Source organism: Bombus fervidus, chromosome 11 (genome assembly GCF_041682495.2).
Source record: "Bombus fervidus isolate BK054 chromosome 11, iyBomFerv1, whole genome shotgun sequence".
Classification (NCBI taxonomy): domain Eukaryota; kingdom Metazoa; phylum Arthropoda; class Insecta; order Hymenoptera; family Apidae; genus Bombus; species Bombus fervidus.
The window spans coordinates 9,381,851-9,402,140 of record NC_091527.1 but is presented as its reverse complement, the minus strand read 5'-3'; the positions used below and the strand labels follow the sequence as shown (position 1 = coordinate 9,402,140).

The following is a 20,290-nucleotide window of genomic DNA, read 5'->3' as shown; positions in this document are numbered from 1 at the left end:
CTGTCGCGTAAGTACACCGTCTCCTTTCTCGCGGCGCGACGATTGCACAAAACTTTCGTAACTAGCGCCGCGTCGAAACGTCCCTCTATACTTTTCTCTTCTTTCAGGCATAAATAACTCGCAACGCGGACGAGCTCGCGTCGTTGACAAACGTATACGGTAAGAAACTCGTTCATTAGACAATATACACAAAGTTTGTCCTCCGGTTTCAAAATGGAGGGCGACGCGAACACAGCGCCGCCAATCTTTTTACTCTTGTTTCGCATCTTCCTTCGCCATTCGAAAGTCAACAACGCGTTCTCTCTCTCTCTCTCTCTGTTTTAGAACCAATTCATTTTCCAGCAAATAAGTTACTCGATAATAGACATAAAGTGTCTCTCTGTAAATCAGCCTTTCCCGTTTCTAGGGCCGATCGTCAAGGCACGTGTAGCAAGGTATGCTATCCGAGTTCTTCGCACGTGTTTGTAAAACAGGAAGAACGATGACTCCGGTTCGTTTAACGGATATACGAGTACGATATGTGTAGAGTGTGTCTTTCGACCGCGTCCTTGGGTGCGAAACGTCAAGACAGCCTCGCAATCCGCGCGTGGGCTCTTTTTTTCTTTCTCCGCTGGAACCCGATCATTACGACAGAGAATCTCGGGTGATGCTCGCCTGATGATTTCGACTCAGACACTGCAACCGGAAGTTACTTCTTCGCTGTTCTGTTGGTGAGACCAACGACACTGGTGACAACTCTTCGGTTCTTCCGGGGCTGCAGCTACCCCACCGGACGCCCTTAAGCCCTGTTCGAGCTCCAACAATTGTCCCATAAAGTTCAGATTAGGGCTAATGATAGGTCGCGCGTTCTTCACAAGCTTGTACGCCTCCACCATAGACAAACCCTTGTGCCGCATTATGTACGCGATGGCGATCGTAGCACTGCGCGACACTCCCGCTTGACAGTGCACTAACACGCTGCTTCCGGCTTTCCGGGCTTCCTCTGTAAGGGACAAATAAAGGTACGGTTATTCTCAAGTATTTTTCCAGGGTTGCAAGGTCGTTTGTAATAATTAGATCGGATAAGGAAGTATTAAAATGTAATTCGAATTGGCTGCTACGTTGTTACAGCGCGTTTCAAACGTACGGCGTCGTCTCGACGAAAATGCTCTCGAGTTACTTTTCACGTGCCTTCGTAAACCGTGAAACACACCATGTGCCAGTAATTTTACTTCTTTTCGTACGTAATGAACAACATTAAGATGTTGGAAAGCTGTTAAAATTCTCTGCTAGTTAGTCTTCCTCTCTACTTTCCCTAAATCGACGAACTTACAAGACTAGTGAAACGATTCAACGAGAGATGGAGTGGCGACGTTCAAAGACAATGGGGCGATTCCACTCTGATCCTACATGTTTCGAGAAAGAGAAACGGGCCTAGAATCCAGAGGGTCATCGACGCGCGCCAGTCTACGTCATTCGGAATTTCTAGGAGGCGGTTTACGAGCGGAGAGCAATGGTCCATCGGAGGCCACGTCGAACGACTCGGGGATCGCATCGTTGTAAAACAGCCGAACAAAACCAGCCGTGTAACCCAAACAGGCGATTCGGTTACGTAATGCGGGCAACGCTATCGTATCGCCAATGAGTCATGGCGACGCGCGCCCGTATCTTACGTGACGTACTAGTCGACGTTGCTGCCATCGGTTGGAGGGAAGAAGAGAGAGCATGAGAGTCGCCGCAAGTGCACGTGCGCAAGCACGAGGATTTCGCGACATCTATACGGAAGAACGGTCTCGTGGCATTTAATCTTTTTCCTTTTCAAAGAATTCTTAGCAGATTTCCATTTATCGGACAGATATTTTACACGTAGAAACTCGATCAGAGTTAAAAGGCTACGCGAAATGTAATCAGATCGATTTCAACCAAACAGTAAGCAAGTAAAATATAAAGTAAACGATCGTTGAGAATTATTATTGCGTTCCAAATATCATCGTTCCTAGCTAACGGGTTCGTGACACGAATGGGGCTAACTGTTAGTAACCGATATTCTATTCGAATAGAGTGTTCGCGGAACGAATAAGGCAGATTCTGTGTAGAATCCGCACGATCGTTCTCGTTGGCCAAACCAACGATTGGTAGATCAGGAAAATAAAATTCTACCTATCGTTGGAACAAATTGCCGGAGACAAGCGACAAGATATATCAGCGAGTAGGTGTTTGAGAAACACCCGAAACACGTTCCCCAAGGCCGCGATTAATCGCTAATCCAGGCCTCTAAACGGCGATAAGCAGCGCGACTAATCTTATCTGGATACGCATGGAGGGTCGTGTAACAGAAGTAGTTTAGGCAAGCGTTAGTGGAGACACGGGGGTGCATCGGCCCCTAAACGTTACGGATGTGCGCTCGTGTGCGCCTGCAGCGTATAGACCGTAGACTCGCGGCTGGCATCTGCTATGAGTCACGGCTGACGAATGGCCGGACAGAGACGGAGAAAGCGGCAGAAAATCGGTGTGTCAGAGTGGGGGGGATTGCGAGAAGGGAGAGTTATAGATAAAGGGAGAAAAACGAGAGTCCGGAAGAAAGGAGAAAGGAGGTAGGAGACCGAAAAGTGGAAGATCTCGGAGACGTACGGATCTCGAAGAAAAAAACAAAAGGGCTAAAGTCGTCGAAGGGAGTTTAGGTAAAAAGGGAGGGGGTGAAAATTAGTTGGAAAACGCAGAGGGAACCGTATTTTGGTAACAGAAGGCGCGTGTGTGACGAAAAGCCACGACACCTGCCGCGATGTCGAGAATGATACCAGGTTCCGGGAAATCCGGCGTTCTTGTTGCCTTCGCTCTATTTGCTTTCTCCCCTAAAACGACCCGGCTATAATTAACGACGGAGGTATCGCGTTCTGCGAACAGCTAAATTGTGCGTGTTTTCTGCGCAATCCTATGCGATCAAATGTTAGGAAATTCAACACAAACGTAAGCAACGAATTTAAACCGTAATTTTAATGCTTTTCGTTACACCGGTAACCTTATTTGATTATTTATCGTTAATGTTTCTTATTTAAAAGATCTACAGTTCGTTTGTAGTCGATTGGTCCGCGCAACAACACTGGCCATCGTCCCCGCCGTAATTCGTAACCGCTTCTACCTACTTTTCTATACCGCGCGCCTAAAAATCATGAAATGACAAAGGAATTTCGAAGAGCAAGAGACGAGGAGAACAAACGAATCACACCATTGGACGTTAAATTAATTGAAAAGCATCTGTAATGAGCGCAAGATCTTACAGTCTTCGTAGATTCACGTAGGCCAAAGAACACGCCTGTCCAAGCCACGAAGGCAAAATTTCCAACGGAGCACGTCATCGTGTCACGCTCGTTTTTCCCTCGTCAGAACGGCGCAGTTTGGTGTAACGGAAACAGGGTGTAACCAGCCGTTTCCGGTGGACCATTCACCGTGTGCGAAGACTAGAAGACGAAAGGCTTCCATTCATGAAACCATGAGTCACTGGTGCGCGCGCGTGTGCAAGCGCTCCAACGAATGCACACCCGTGAATCCCCTTCATGGTGCCCCAGTGTCGGCCTTTCGTCTCCCGTGTGTTTATTGCACCACATTCTGCTCCATGCGCGTGAACGTGATCGGGAGCGCGCTCGTTTGTGTATGTTTGTATGTGTATGTGTGTCAGCGCGCGCGCGACAGGGCTCGCAAAGAGGGTCCTACCGAATGCGCAACTGGTGGAATGCTGTACCTGGCCAACCGACCAACACCGTAGGGACTGTTGCGTGAAACGAAGGGCACTTTGGTGCGTTGACCGTTAAGCCGCCTCTTCGACGATGGAGGACAAACAAAGCTGCGTTGATTCGAACCCTTACTCGAATCGATTTCGATTCGTTTCCAACGTTTGGCAATTTGTCACGCGTTAACGAATCGTCGATGGATAGCTAACGTCGATTAGAATTTTGCAGAGAAGCAGAGGTGGTACCGATCTTGTCGAATATGAAGTTAAAGCCGAGTTAAATTAGGATTTTCGATACAGCGAATAATTAATAAGCTTAAACAGTAAGCGTGTAATTGCAGGCAACGAGCAGGACAATGCTCAATTTTATGGCTTCTTGCACGTTCTAACTACGTTATTGCGACTATAATCTTAATTTATTCTTTGGCTTGAGCAGGGGCTGCATGCCAAACGGCGTCATACGATATTTCCTTCGGTTGGGTTTGCTCTACGATTCGAAATACGTAGCCATAGTTTAACTGGTGCCTGTTCACAAAGGATCACAGCCCTTGGTTCACACCGGTCATGGGGGAAATAAAATCCGGACCGGTAGAAAATTCTTCTCCTCGTTTACCACGGTCCAAGAAGGTCGCACTTTACCGTTCAACTTTTTGTCATCCGAACCATCGATTTCTCTATCCCTGTTTTAAGAGTGTTTGTTCTATGCCCTGTAGTCTCACGACCTGTTTGAACAACGAAGGATACCTACTATCGTCTCCTTCAAATTACTATATCTTTCGAAGCTACTCCTACCGATAGATTCAGACTGGATTGGCGTAGATACAAATGGTAACGACGATCATTGCCCGAGGACACACCCAGTCAGCCGAAAGAATTACTCATCGACAGAGTCCAACATCTCTTTGTGAACGCCCTGCTCGTCGTCGTTCTGTTCGACTCTCACGGTGAATTAAACGCAGTTTCCTCGAATGTTGCGTTCCAACGAGCCGACATATCGCATCGCCGATGCAATTAGACCAATTTACCCTAACCGGTGATCCTCGTATTTTCGTTGAATCACACGCAACAGGTTCGAGAGCGTCAATGGAGCTGCCACGTTCATTCGTCCAATGTCAACACGCGGTTGCAAACTACTTGTGCGTCACCTATACGAATGGTGCTCCGGTTTAATGAATAGAGGCTCGTTTCATTGATCGCGTAGCTGAATCAACAAACTTTTTTCCCATCCATATATCGTGAATGTAAAGGAACGTTCCAGCAACTCGCAGATTTTCAAAAGATCGTCGGTACCATCGTTGTTGGTAAACCGACTTACTACGAGCAGCAATACTCGTCGCACGGTTCGTGAGTACTCCGAGAATGTTGATTCGATGGAGGCGGGGTACACCGTTACTCGAGGAGTCTACTCGGAATGTTTCCTCTAATAGGCATCCCCGAGCCATTAGAAAGCAATAGGACTCGATCAAACGAGAAACGTTCTCAGAATTATCTAGAATCTGTTCGTTCGTACACCCGTTGCATCGTTGTTATCTAAAATCTAGCGTGCCATTATTATCGACGGTAGGTAAATTCCGGCTGTTTCCTCCGTAAACCCTATCGTATCGAGAGTGGACACTCACCGATGAAGTCGAACGCCTCCTCGAAGTACTGTTTAAGGTTCTGATGGCCAGAATCCGAGGCAGGGATTTGTCTGTACGTGATGCCCCTCTCCTCGTGATATCCAGGTAGCTGTGAAGTGACATTAAGCACCCTGGTAGCGCCTAATGCGCGAAGGAGTTGTAGATCGGCCGCATCCCGACCATTTCCAAGGTAGAGGAACGGGAGAACCCTGGAGGCTGGATGACTATCGATATCCGCCGGTTGGGGAGTCGGTGGTCCGGATAGACTTAATACCGGACAACCTGGTCCTGGACTGGAACAACCGGCGACCGTCGATGGGCCAGCTGCGACAGTTGGTAGAAGCGTGTCCTCGCAGAGATCCCTGTGCCGCCTATGGAACTCCTTGTGTCCACCTGAAAGTAATCAAAAGGGGTCCGTGTTAGAATGGAGCAGCAGCTTTTGATTTTTAGGCGCGGAGAGTTAGCTGGAAGCCTAACGAGACATCAGGGGCGTGGGAACTGGTCTCGAGGGAAGCATCGAGTTACTTTGAAAATACCGATACAGCGACTAGGAGCAGATGGTGCTCGTTCGATCCTGTGATCTTTGTCTATAGTTTGGTTACGTATCCTATTTGTGGCATTTAACTCTCTATGGGCAAGCATACTTCTTCGCGCTCTACAAACCCTCCTCGTTTACGTCCAAGTCTCGTCGTTTACAACGTTGTTCAGAAAATCCTGGGAAACATCAGAGACGTTACGTTACGTGTCCTATAACCGCGTTTGTCCCTCGTTCGGTACAACGCAGTGATTCAGTCGTGCCGAATCGTATCCTAGAACTGTGTACACAGCGATTTCTCGAGAAACGCGACGAGCTAATAAACGGTTCTCGTAGCAGGTTCGCCATACTTCCGTGTACCGTATCTAAACCTGTACCCTGGTTTGCCGCTAATGACGAGAACATCGAGGAATTCTCTCGGTAACGCCTCGAGGGCATTTCTCGATAAATTTAGCTCGTTTTCAAAAGCCTAAGAAAGAATCTAGTATCTCGTAATCCGGCATATAGTTCGTGTGGTTCTGGAAGCCCTATCGATGTTGCATTATGAATCTCGGATCTTGAGAGTCTTCCAGTCTTAAGAAACGCGAGCTAGAACGGTGTACCGGGGTGCTAAAGAGATTCTGAATACCTAATATACCCCGGAAGTTATTAAACGCGACGGATTTCTTTAGAATTTTCTTCGAAATGCCTTTACGCACGATTCCTGTCCTATTTATCATTTACCGATTTACCTTCGGGGACCTGTCCGTAGAATCTATCAGACCCTGAGTCGATTAAGGCGAAATATCCTGCTGAGCGATGCGTCTGGAAAGCGTAGTAGACGGACGTTGAAATGCAGAGGAGGAAACGAGATAGGAAAGAGGAACCGCGAATAAACGGCTGGGGTAAAAATAAAGGAACGTCAGACGCAGAACATGGAAGGGGGAGAAGGAAGAAATGTGGGCTAAAAGTGTCTTCCTCTCCTGACCTGCAGCTCGCAAGGCCTGGCCTGGCTCAACGATGAGTCACTCTTTTCGCCCCCTGCCGTCGCGCCGCCACGGCCGCCAACCCTGTGTGGCGGCTACTGTTGTCGCGGCCGATGATTATTCCGCAGTCGCCGCAACGAAACTTCCTTCTACGAAGGGGAAGGACGGGGGCAAGAGATCGTACAGCGGGGAGGTCCCTCCCGCTTCCGGATTTAATTCAATTTATCACGTTAATTCCTACTTTCTCTTTGCATTTATTACTTTAGACTTTGCACGGTATTCGTGCGAGCGTTGTTCCACGTTGACCGAACGAATTCGGCGGTGACTCGCGTCGCTGGAAGATCGTTCGATCGACAACGACGCGCGTTACAATCGCGAAATTCCATTTGACATTAAAATGAGAGGATTAAGGTTCAGAGATGCGAACGATGCGTTATCGACACGCCTGGCGTATAAGTAGACGTAATGCAATTCCGTGACCTAGTCTTAAGGCTGTCTGCCGGAAATCGTAAATATAGCGTTGGACACGTCCGACGAACACGTATCGACGACACGCGTGTACAACATGCGTGTCTATTCACCAATGGAACGATATCGTTTTATCGTTGATTTTTCAACGATTTCCCTGCGACGATTCGAAACACGCGTAACGGTTTTCGGTTCTACATAGACGGCTATGTAAACGCGGCGAAACTCGTTATACGATCCACATATTCTTAACAAAGTGGCACAACCGCGCCGCCTATCAATACCCACAGGGATATCCTACGCCGAGGACTGGTTTTCAAAGGAAATCGCAACTTTAAGCACGATCTATCGCGACGCGGTCACGTTATATGGTTAAAACATACGCCGTGCTACGTGACACAGAGCGTGACGTCACAGGTTCGTGTTTTACCATCGCGATATCCGATTACCGCGCGCTCCTGCCAAACACCGAACGGTAATTACCCTTAATAGGTCGCGATTATTAAGAAAAGGAGTACGCGTATTTCTTCGCAGGGCATTGGCCTGATTTCCAAGCGTTGGCTGGCGAACGCGTGATCTTAAACGCTGACGCGTGTTTCTCGTTTTAGTTTGATATACCAGCGTCTCGTTAAATGGCCAGGGGCGGCATTCTATCTGGCCAATTGTCAGGGGTGGTGTATTTCTAGGAAATTTCTTTTTTTTTACGTCCGGCATCGGCCAGATAGCCATACCTGACGTACTTGTTGATTTTAGATTTGCCACACCGGGGCTGTATCGCTGCACGAAATCGGGTCCTAGAAATTGCCGCAAGTAACAGTTGGCGATTTTAGTCTGAAGTTACTTTCAGAACAAAATCTAACGCGTTGATTATAACCGTGGTCATTTGATATTCTGTGGAGCGAAATGGGTAGCGATAGTGTCTAAAAAAAAAAAAAAACAAAGTTGGATGATTAATAGGATATCAAGCAACTGTGAGGAAATGGTGGTAACGAAAAAATCAATGGCAATTTTCGACGAGTTCGTAAGATAAGGCTAACGGTAAAGGCCAATATAGTAATAGGGGAGTGATATTTTTGTGCCACCTGCGAAACGAGAGCATTGAACCTCGAGTACAAGTTGATTGTTATAATGACCTAAATGAGATGACCCACATTCCATCGCGACGATGCCGTGCACTTCGCTGTCCACCATGTACATACACGTTCTATGGGACACCGATCTTTCCCTTCTTACATCCTGCTTTCCTCTCCGCGATCGTTCGTATTCGACGATACAATTAATTCAGAAATTTGATCTTTTTCGTATCGCTGTTTCTTAAATCTGCGTAGTCCGCAAGATATCGTGTATTGTAGAAAACGGAGCAGATTTTTACAACGTATCGACGATATACTTTATCATTTTGTCCCATCGTATAGAATTAGTAAGGAATTCTGTCACGACGCGCAAACGTGTATCTACGATGTGATTCGACTTGAAAACCTAAGTAAGTACGTTCAATTTAGAAACGCGTGGAAACGTTCGAGTGCGACGCCTCGGAGGAATCTGTAAATTCCACCGTACCAAAGATTAACACGAAACGAGTCATCGAGCACGCATTACGCCTAAATCTAAGATACCAAGGCCTGAGTCATCCGCGTAAGAGATTGTATTTACCCGCGTGCCACGTTCGACTTTGTATTCTCCCGCCGCTGTGGACGTTTCAGAAATACCTTCGACCATAGTAGTCGGATGACGTTGAGAACTAAATGTCTAAACGAAACATGGATAACAAATAAAATATGAGCGTGATTAATCATCCATTAATCATCCAGTAGAATTAATTTGATTAATCGACGGTGATTCCGACGATCTGACCATAAATATCGCCTGCTTCCATCTTTGAAAAATTTTCGTAACGAACGAGACGCTGGATCGTCAAACTTGCTATTTGTTTTTCCTCTTTACCGACGAAGGCTGCTTGTAAATAAAAAATACGCTTCTCTCCGCCAGAGATTTCTCGAGTTATCTCGATGCTCCATGCGCGAGGATCGTGTTATTCTTTCAACGGATTCGAAACCGTGCAGAAAGAACGGAATAAACCATGAGTCAAATTTGTTAGACCGGTTAGAAGGGAAACGTATCAACCGACAGATACATCGGAATGGTCCAGTCAAATAACGAGACACATCGGTCCAGTCTCCGGCGCATAGATCGAGGAACATAGTTCGTGATCTTAAGCTTAGGGAGCCTGAAATGACTCGCATTAAGAAAAACCTTGGAAAGACAAACGCAAAGAGAGAGATTCCTATTCTTACTCCATGGTTCGAGATTCTCCAGAGGAACTAGCCTCAAAACGAGACACGGCGCTTCCTTCTTCATTCTTATTCTTGTATTACGTGAGATTTCCTCCACGATTCTCGGGACGATTCTCACCTCCTCACCATTTGACACATACGCGACACATACGAGAAAGAACAAGAGTCCCGGTATTCGATCACGCTCGAAATCTTCGGCGTTGCGTTACACAAAACAACGATTACGAGAGAGTGTCCCTCTCGTTTGACGATCGTCAACCGTTTAATCCGTGTTATTAGGATGGTACCAAGCTTCAACTACTCGAATATTCCTCACTGGTAGTACGACACCACTAGAAAAGCGTGTTTACGCGTTCGCGATGAAATAGGGAGAGATACGTGGCAAAAGCGGCGATTGCCCTTTTGCTTGTTGGCGGGAGACTGCTTTGGCTAAGCGGCACGAGAGAGTTTACATGAGGCTCGACTGGATGAGTCATCCGGCACGACGCTGATTGGGCGGCCGCTTCGTGACGTACGCGATTCGCGGACGAAGGCACACGAACGTAGTCGAGAACGAACCGCTGTCTGTGTACTATACGGTCGTCCTTGTTCACCTCGCGGTGAACGGATCGCCGCGTCCTTTTCCACGTTCTTCCTAGTTTCTCGCAGGGCTTCGTGCATTTTGTAGCGGCACGCAACTCCGCGGCGTCCTATGACGACCTTGTCGCGCGACTTGCTCGTAAATACATAACGTAACGCGACTTAATTGCCGAAGCGTCGATAAATCGGCGCCGTTGCACTCTACGGATGGAAGGAAGATTCAAAGTACCAAAGATCGGGATAAGAATCTCGGTGGATTCCCATCGGTCCTACCTGGCGGTCACATTCTAGCATCTTTTTATCGATATCGAGTCTAAGAGCGTCGGCGCTGCTCGTGCTTTGGAATAAGAGGCGACAGGAGAGATGTAATTCAAAAATAAAACCCGATTTGAATAGAATTGAATAGAATTGAATTTTCACGACGCTCGTCAAGATCGGACGCCGTGATTCCGACGGATTTGCCTTTACAATCGCCCTCCTTTCTTTCCATGGTTAAAAAAAAAAAAACCAAACCTACTCCCTCCGTGGCCTAACCCGTATAATTAGAATTCGTAGACGCTTTATGAAAATCAAATTTCTAACTTGTGTCCAGGGTTATTTATAAGGAGCACGGGTCGCCAGCGAATATTGGACGGTCGAAGAAAGTCGAACGCCACGAGGAGGGCCCCTCGAACAAAAGATCAAAGGTTGACTTATGCCGCGGAGCAAAAATAAATCGAGGCATTATGCGTCTTTCGAACACTATGATTCACGGGATCTGCACTCGCTGGTACACACATCGTCGAATACTCTTACGCAATTTTCACCCAGCAAAAGCTCTCTCGTCTAATTTTATCGCTTATCGCGATCCCTTGTTTAGTATGCACTTGTGAAATTCCCTCGCTCGTGTCTTAGCCGACGCCGATCGCGACCGACTCGCGCCAGAAAACCGAAAACGCAAATTATAAATACCCCGACGAACGCCGATCTTCGACTTTTCGCATCTCGAAACCTATCTACGTGTCATCGAACGGACATAGAAGTTGTTAACGGACCTGCTGCTTTTTCAAATTTGTTTTAGACAAAGATTTCATTTCGGAAGAATGCCTTATCGAGGAAGGAATAACATTTGCTCTGTCTGCGGGTTTCCTTCTTATCTTCGCGAGGATACGAAAACAGTATTTTCCTGTTTCTTGGAACGATCGCGCCATCGCATTGTCTGATTTTGGAAAATCCGTCTTCGTAAATGAGAAGAGACTATTACGAGGCTGTTTGATTTATCGAGATATCTCGACTGCTGCAGTCATATTACGAAGAAACGTTCGACACGCGTAATGATTTCTCCGTATCAAAAGCGTAGCTTCGATATAACGTCATTGTTTTATTATTATTATTAAATATTGTACAAGGAAACGTGAGGAAGTTTTAAGCGCAAGCAATGTTTCTGTTAAGCCACATACGCTTATCGATCTTTCAAGGATGGTTAAGGATGGTTGAAATTGCAAATGTAATTGTATCGTCTCTCTGTGCTCGAGTCCTTTATAACCTCTATCCTTCGTTGAACCAAACGACCACAAACATATCCTAAAATCCCAAATTCCAAGCTGACTCGTCACAATACCAGCGTGCCTTTTTCTAATGAAAAACCGTGAGGCCGTCGATCCTAGAACGCCTTGCGAGTGATTCAATTGACCACGCGAGATGGAAATCCCTTCAAGGCCAATGACTAACGTTTACAGCGAAACGCTCGCGATCCGTCGTAGTCGTCTCCGCGAAGGCCATAAACGGTGCAACGATTGTCATTGTGACGGCACTTTCCACCGGAGGATGTGGCGATGAGAGTCATCGTGTCCAACAGGTGCTTACCTCTAAATCCAGACCGTGATGTCAGTTGCTCGGTGACGACGAAAAATTCCGGCCAACAACGCTAAACCGCGATCGAGATACGCATCGTTCCATCACGATGCTTCCGTTTAAGATTCCTCCGGTGAATTAGTCAGCTCGACCGAATCGAATTAATCAGAAACAGAGTTGGAGATCATCCTCCAGGAAAATATTCCGGATAATCTGGGCGGGGATTGTGAACGTGATCCATGGCTCTAAATGATTCCAACGTAGCCGTAAGACGAGGCGTCAGAATGACGTATCTCGATGATATGGGGATAGGTAGAGGTTATCGGGACGATTTGATCTAGGAAGGATCGTGTTTGACCTTCTTACGTCATTTAGTAGTTTACATTATAGAAGACACAGGATATATATTGGGTGTGTATGTTTGTTCTATCTTCGGCATCTCAATTTCTTTATGATAGATACGCGACCTTCACGGAAGATCTAATCAAAACTATATTAGATGAGTCATCGCTTCTTGATGTATATTGGCCATAATTTCTTGCACCAACGCATTGCACCGTACGTTTTGACTTCTTCAGCTTTAGAAGTTTAGCAAACTTTACAAGTTTGACTTCACGATCTAGATCAAGATCAGATTAGATGTTTTCAACGATCAAAGACACCGTTTTATTATTTCGTTTCAATCGGGATTAATTTGAAGAGAATAATTGCGTAGCAGATATCGCGAGAGGTATCACAGCTGTGACATATGCAAATCGATAATCGCAATCGATGACATCGAATACGAACGAATACGTCCCCTGAATTTTTAACGCCGGATTAATCACCATAGGCGTGTTTATTGCGCGCATTCCAGCTGGATTTGATCGCGATCGGAGCGAACAAGATCGAGGCATTCGCCCCAACGCGACACGACGTGAATCAAATGGTAAACAGACGCGAGATACATACATCGTTCGCAATAGTCTGCTTGGTGGTACGCGATCCGCCATGATTCACCGTGGCGCTCGGTCTATTGGGAATAAAGTTCATCGATATAATGCTCTTGCGATCCGGCTAAATAGGGATAATGTATCCTCCGATAAACATCGGTGGAAACTTCTCGCGAGTAGCATCGTAAATTCTTTGCATGTCGATCTAAAATAGCTTGTGGCGATTTAAATAATTTTTCTTGACAGTCACACTTTTCAGGTAATTCTGTGCCTAATACAAGATACGTATGCATTAACGAACCATACGTCGTTACGATGAATCTAATTAAGTGGAAACATTGGAAAACTTAAAAATTCAAAGATTCGAAGATTTTGGAACGAAAAATCTCGATGATTGAAAAATTGGATACTTGTGAGACAAAGATTTGAGATTTTAAAGGAAAAAATATAATACGTCATCTTGTTACCAAAATCGGTAAAATGCGAAGGCTTAGTCCACGGTACGGCGTAGAACCGTTCCTGCTATCGAGACGCAAAAGTTGATATCGATGCTCGATGTGGTTAGGTATGAGTCACGCGGCCAGAGCGCCTAGGCAGTTCTCAACGACCCTGAATTACGTCGGCGATCCACGCGCGCTTTTGTTTACCGGCTTTCAAGCTAGCTAACTTCTTTGTGATTCAGATAGGAGAACTTACGAGATTCGCATAAGTCAGAGCGAGTCGTCGTGCTGTCCAATTTACGGAAACTCCGTTGGTTACTTGCTGCATTTCGCAAAAACATCGTCCCACACATCTCACGCATGATACAAAGTAGCAGAAAATGTTAATTGAGACAATATGAAAACATGTTTACTGTTTGTTGTTGATCGACGCTTGCAAATGAATAATTCTAGTCTATAGCTTTTTGAAGATGATCGACGACGATCGTTATTCTTATTCTCGGTGGTTACACGACGATTGCAAAGTCATAGAATGACCAATTGATGGAGCCAAGATGATCTTAATTCGCAACGTATTCAATTTATCGACGACGTTTGCGTGCCTCGAGAATAACACAGAATAAAACGGTAGATAGATCTGCAAGGATGCACCTTGATGTGTCTGCTATTGAGATTCCAAATTAACGTGTCGCGTCACGAGGAGACGTTGCGGTTTACATTGTTCGTTGTTTTACGTATTCGGATACGTAGAAGAGACTGTCGTCGATCTTATTAAACGCTCGAAGGAGCAAAGGGAAGCGTGCCAGAAGGCAGATCCCGGACACTCTACGTCGATAGTTTTTCGCAGGCGATTAACAGTTTCATTTACACGCGGCCACTATGTAAATCTGTCTAGTTACGACGCTTTATGGCACGCGCGACGATAATTCGAAACTGGTTGGCACCGTGGCTGTGCCGTTTCCTGTCAAACTGTTATTTTCAATCGGACTTTATGTCCCGTGCACGGACAACAACTTCGCTATTTCTGACCGAGCCAATTGTAACCGTTGGCTGGCTATTAATAAAATATTCGTCAAACGGCAAGAACGCAGGAAAATGCAAATCGAGCACAATATTTCGATATATCCTACTTTTTCCTCTCTACCGATACGACTTTATTGCATCGTGTTCGAACTATCGCAAAGCCGATAGCGTTCGAATGAATTTTATAAAATATCGATATCAATAGCTAGCCTAGGCGCCGATAGTTCTTCGTTTATCTGTGTCATTAGTCACGACCGCGTTTTTCATTTTTTCCTCTCCCTTTCTTTCTTTTTTCTTTTTTTTTTTTTTTTGCTTCTTTGCCTTTAGCTGAAGTAGCGAAGTTGTCCCATGAAAGGACAGTTTATTATTCCACGATAAAAATTGTTTGTACATGATACCTGTGATAATACGAATCGTCTATTAATCTTCGATTAATCTTTCTTCAATATTATGACTCACTAACTGTAAGCGAGAAAAATGGGAAACGAACGACTCGATCGTCTGACTCACGCATCTTCGCGGATTGCTCTATTTCACTTTGATCTATCATCAAACGGTTACGTTCGTCCAGCTAAAAGCTTTCTTCTAATTAAGAAAACAAACGCTCGGACGAATATCCGTTCCAAAACAAGACTGGAAAATACCATTTTCGTGGTGTTACGCCAGCAAATCGCAAATTCATAATTAGACTGCGGACGTTTCTACTCTATCAATTCCCATAAACATCCGCGATCTATTCATGGAACGCCAATACTCTGAAACGAATTATTTCGCCCTCTTTCGGAGTCGTAACTTAATAGAGCGCATTATACGTGTTCGATCATCACGAAAAAGCGTTACGAAGCATTGGAGTAAATCACAATCATCGCACAGCCCCTAAAACAAATCACGACACCCTTCGAGTTGTCGCTGGAAGCGACGCGACGCCAACCCGAGGGTGGATCTCCCGCCAGCCACAGGTGTCGTATACATCGTGTCCTCGACAGATATTCTCCATTAATTCCGGCGAATCGAAGGGGTTGCGAATCGTCGAGCGAATACCATAAACCCTATATGCTGGGTTCGTTTGGTCGTTCTGGCCCGAGGCCACAGTTTACAGAGCGGGAAAACAGAGACAACGGTACACGCGTAATGCCGCGGTTAACGCATTGCCGCTTCCCAATGGATGAGGAGCGGGATCCAGCCACCTGCCACAAGGCTGGTGGATCGTACGTCCTGGGAATTCGCGTAGCTGGAACATGCACGCACGGAACGCGTCACGAAGGATTCCGGTGTGAATGAATCACTTAACGAGAAACACGTGCCGAGCATACGTAATGTTTCTGTTCGCGGCGCTTGCGATGTTTGCCGGAAAGATGACGGGTTGATGGATGGACGATGGCAAGACACTTAGTGCCTTTTTCTTTCTCCAAGGAATTTCTCACTGCGAACTGAGTTTAGAGAATCAGCGGAAAAGAACTTTCACCTTTCCGCTATGGTACTGTAGTAACTAAAGATCTTTTCGGGACGTATATCATAGTTTTCGTTGATAGGAAAAAGGAGGAAGAATGGTTTCCTCGCTATTTCAACCAATCTATTCGAAAAATGTAGAATTCTTTCGGTATATTTAAACACAAAGATAAGTGTTTCAACTGACAGACAGATCCATTAAACAATTTGCAAGACACGCTATAGAACCGTGTTACTGCATCGTGAACGTAAACGTGAGTCATTCAGCCGATCGCTTAACACAGCGAATGTTTCTCTCGAACAACGATCCCTCTGTAACGAAACGAAACGAAACTTCTGTAGGATCCCCTCGAGAACGACATCGATGTCATCGGCAAATTAAAAAACACCTCCGAAGAATCGAACATCGGTCGCTCGTCGTAGCCCATCGATCATTCGGAAGAATTGCCTAAAATTAAATATCGTGAGTTTGTCGATTCGCAACGAATCCACTCTGTCAGACATCGCGTTCACGAAATTTCTCACGAAACCTTTCTTGGAAGAAAACTACTTTTCCAACTGTCTTTTAACAAGTTTGACATACGTCACGAAACAAGATATCACTTTAATTTCGATCATCTTTGGAATTACATCGAACTAGAGGAGGGTGAAATATGTGCTGGATATTAAGTTCACCCTTCTCTCTGCTTACTTTTTCTTCGTTCCTTCGTTCGGACGAACATTTAATTCGTTTCAGAGCGACGATGGCCGGATAAAGGACTCGAGGTGGGGTGAAAATGACGAGGGATAACGAGGGAGACGCAGAAGAGAATGGAACGGTATGAGCTGGCAGCGAGCATCGGTTGTGAGTCAGTCCAACATTTTCTCAACGACACTTGGCTCCCCTACGAACGTTTTTTTTTTTTTTTTGGGAAACCCTTTTCTCTTCCGATGCACTGATTTTCGTCCACCGACGTGCGCGCGTTGCATTCGTTCTATAATACCTAGCCGTTTGAACATCGATAAAGAACTACGAGTAGAAATTGTTAAGATGATTTCATGCACTTCAGACGTTTATTCCTTTTATCGAATAGGAGTACCTATAGCTCGATGCACCTCCTATTGTTCTAAATTTAACTATTGTACTATAGTTTAATCCGATGTAACTTTTATCACAGCGCGTAAAAAAATCGTTTCGCGCTATTGTTACGTACAACTATCTAGAGACCAGTCTCTTTTTGTCAATAAACATTATCGATCAGCGGTAAAAGCGCTAATTATGACGTGGTACTATTAAGCAACGTCTAAAGAATCGATGTCTCGTACAGTTTTTATTTTTTTGTTCGGCCTTTATCGCGCTTCCTTTTTCCAGGTACATTTGATACAGAACAAGAGGAAGGTAAAGTATAAAACAAGAAAGAAAGAAAGAGCGTACGAGTAAATAAAAATAGAACATGGGACACCTGCTCTCTTTCTATAAAATACCAACGATCTAAGAAACGATTTGTAATCGTTAGGAAATTATCGGGGAATAAAGTGTGTCTGACGTCCGGTGAGACAGGTGTGTGACAAAGAACAATTAGTATTCACCCGGTTTTTGGCTATCCCCTAGTTAGAATACCTAGATGAATCGTCGATTTATCGGGGATTTTATCGCCACGCTTATCATACTGGTGGCCAGTCCGATACGGGGCTGTTTAGTCACTCCGATTTAAGCGGAAAGAAGGAGAAACTCGTGGCTCGATAAGGATAGATCGAGCGTATCGACGATAAAAAGGAAAGATAACGCCTGATACGAGGCATTTCACTTCGAGAAAATCATGTTAAATTTCCAAGAATCGAATTGAACGTAAGACCCGATAATCGGTCGATCGCCGTCCATCGAAGAAAAAATGTTATCGGGATGAGAAATGAGATTGTAGATGAAATTTGCGTAAAAGATCGACGGATGATCGACGTCACTGATAAACGGCTAGTAAATGATCATAATCACGCGCTAGTAAACGAATATGTATGTCAAAATTGTCTCGATCGACTCGTAAAGACAAAATTTCCTCTTTCCCATGCTGGCTGAAAATGACAAAGGTAAACGATTCGAATAAAAAGCTCGATGTCCACCAAATATCTAATCCGATAATCCTGAAAAAAATGTAGGAAAAAAGTACATTAGATGCATGAGCCGTCCTTTGGACGATATATACGTATTTGGACGCATAATCGTATGCGGATCAATGACAGGATTCAGAAGCCGTGAACGCTTAGGGGGACGGACGGCGGATTTGGTGATTTATTCGAGTGGTCCATGCTGTCTGAGCTCGTGCCACGAATAGCCCACAGAATCATACCGGGCGGTGTGAGTCAGCGGCGGATCGTAGTAGGAAACGGCTACGTTTTCGAAGGACGTTTTAAGACCGACGTTCCCGCATTCTTTCCGCGTGCACGCACAGGCTCTGATTCATTTCGCGCTAATAACCCCGCGACCCTGATTTCATTAGCGTGTGCAAGCTCTCGCGATATCTGGCAATCCTTCCTTCTCGAGAAGACCTACGCAAGAATCTTCACGCTGTTGGGATTCCCAATTTGTTGGGTAGAACGCGTCGTAAATAAATTTATAGACCGCGATGATTTTTCGTACGACACTTTGATCTAATCGTAAAGAATATTGGCCTTGTGATTTTATTGCGATGATTTTGTACCGAGTTCGTGCTCGTTGAATTCTTGAGATTGCGTTGCATGAATATTTATTTGTTGTATGGATGCTCGTTTATTTAGTTGGTCGTTCTATTCGCGTCGAGTGGAGTCATTGCTCGTGAGCGAAATATTATTGGCTGCGGAACGTAGAAAAACGCGCAGTACTAATTCCTGTTTTTCTTTCTTCGTCTGGTCGTTTTAATTTAACCTTCGCGACCGACAATGATACCCGCGAACCTTACAATACAGATTACTAAATGAGTCAGGTATTTGTTTGATTTTTGAAACTTTGTCGGGAAGTTGCGTTGTTCCTGCCACCGTCTGTATTTGTTTTTCGCGAGAACGATGAAGCAATGTTCGTAACAAATGACTAATGGGTACGCAATCGTCGAAACTAGAGATTTTACATTAACTGCGTTGTTCTAATTAAAAATAGGCCATGAGCGACTTTGTGGTGCGCGTTCTTCGAGAAGGTCTCTCGAGTAACTGGCGAGGAACGTCTCTAGGAAACGAAACACTAACGCTATTCTTCGGAATTTGCATGAAACGGCTGCTTTTGCATTCTTTCAAGCGACGCAACGTCGTAACGAGAAACACGCGTGACTCTCAATTACGCCACGCTGTTTATGGTGGTATTTGAGTCACTAATGTGACTTCGACTGAATCTCGATTGCATAATTGATCTGGCTTTTGTTTCAACGCCAACGGGAACGAACGAACGCAAACAGGAAACCTGCAGCACGGTTCATGAATAAAAATTTGTATTTTTCGTTTTATTAGTTGGCTCGTCGGCGATTCCAAAGAAGAAACTTCCATCTTTTAGAATAGCTGCCCTGCCATAGAATTTAACGAAACTGGCGCAACGTTATGCACCGTATGCCATAAAGAAGGAAATCATGGATCGTTACGAAGGAGAAGGATGCGTTTCGATTGACAATTCCGAGTTCACGGTGCGCTCTTTTATTTAACTCGCTCGTTTGTCAAACAGACTTCCGCGGAGAGTACCCGCATGGAACGACGACACAGCGAGAAGCAATCGATATTTCCAAGCGACTTACGAGCAAACTAATTGCGTCAATTTACATTAATTTCAGCCACGCTCCCGTCGAACGTCATCCCGCAGCGAATTACTTGTACTTTCAATTAGCTTTCGGCCGAGTATGAACAGTGACTCACGATTTTGTTGCGATGTCTACACCTTGGCATCGATAATGACACCATTCTCGAAGAGCGATACTTCGAGATACGCTAAGACGAGAGAGGAATCCCACAAATTCCTTTTCCTTTTCCATTTTCCCTCCTAAAGCGTTATCTTTTTCACAATTGTTAACGCTTACTCGCCCCCATGGCAGAGGTCCCTATGGTTCCGAGAAGGCTATCTACAGCGATTCGAAGAATTCCTCGTTATCCTGTCCTCGATAGCCCGTAAAACGACCTTTAAAAGTTTATCTCGCCTTCAAATTCTTATTAATACCGCAGCTGCTGCTACCAGAGTGGTTGGCTGGTGCTTATCGTTCGAAGACGGTCCCAATTACGCCTGAAATTCCCCACGGGGGAAGAAAAAGGGACACGGTACAAGCGGGCCGTTGTCGCGAGACGACTTCACGGAAGTCCCCTTTGCCATGCTTGATTTATGTGCGCTTGCACCCGTGCGCAACTGATTGCTACCTGCGCGCTTGCTTATTTGCAGATCGGCTCGGTCGTGTTCCCGTATGCACCGGCACAATCGATATCGGTCGTCTGAATACGAAGCTACTATTCTTACAGACGTGTACGA

The 20,290-nt window shown here is 45.4% G+C and overlaps 1 protein-coding gene across 1 annotated transcript in view; it reads right to left on the bottom strand.

Moving 5' to 3' along the window:
* Positions 1–185: 185 nt before the first annotated feature.
* Positions 186–20,290, bottom strand: part of LOC139992043 (uncharacterized) — a 57,525-nt gene continuing 37,420 nt past the window's right edge. Inside the window, exons 5-6 of the mRNA XM_072012535.1 lie at positions 5,326–5,718; positions 186–982 (exon numbers count right to left, since the gene is read on the bottom strand). Of these exons, the coding sequence (XP_071868636.1) occupies positions 669–982; positions 5,326–5,718 (707 nt within the window). The 3' untranslated portion in view covers positions 186–668. The remainder of the gene's footprint in view (positions 983–5,325; positions 5,719–20,290) is intronic.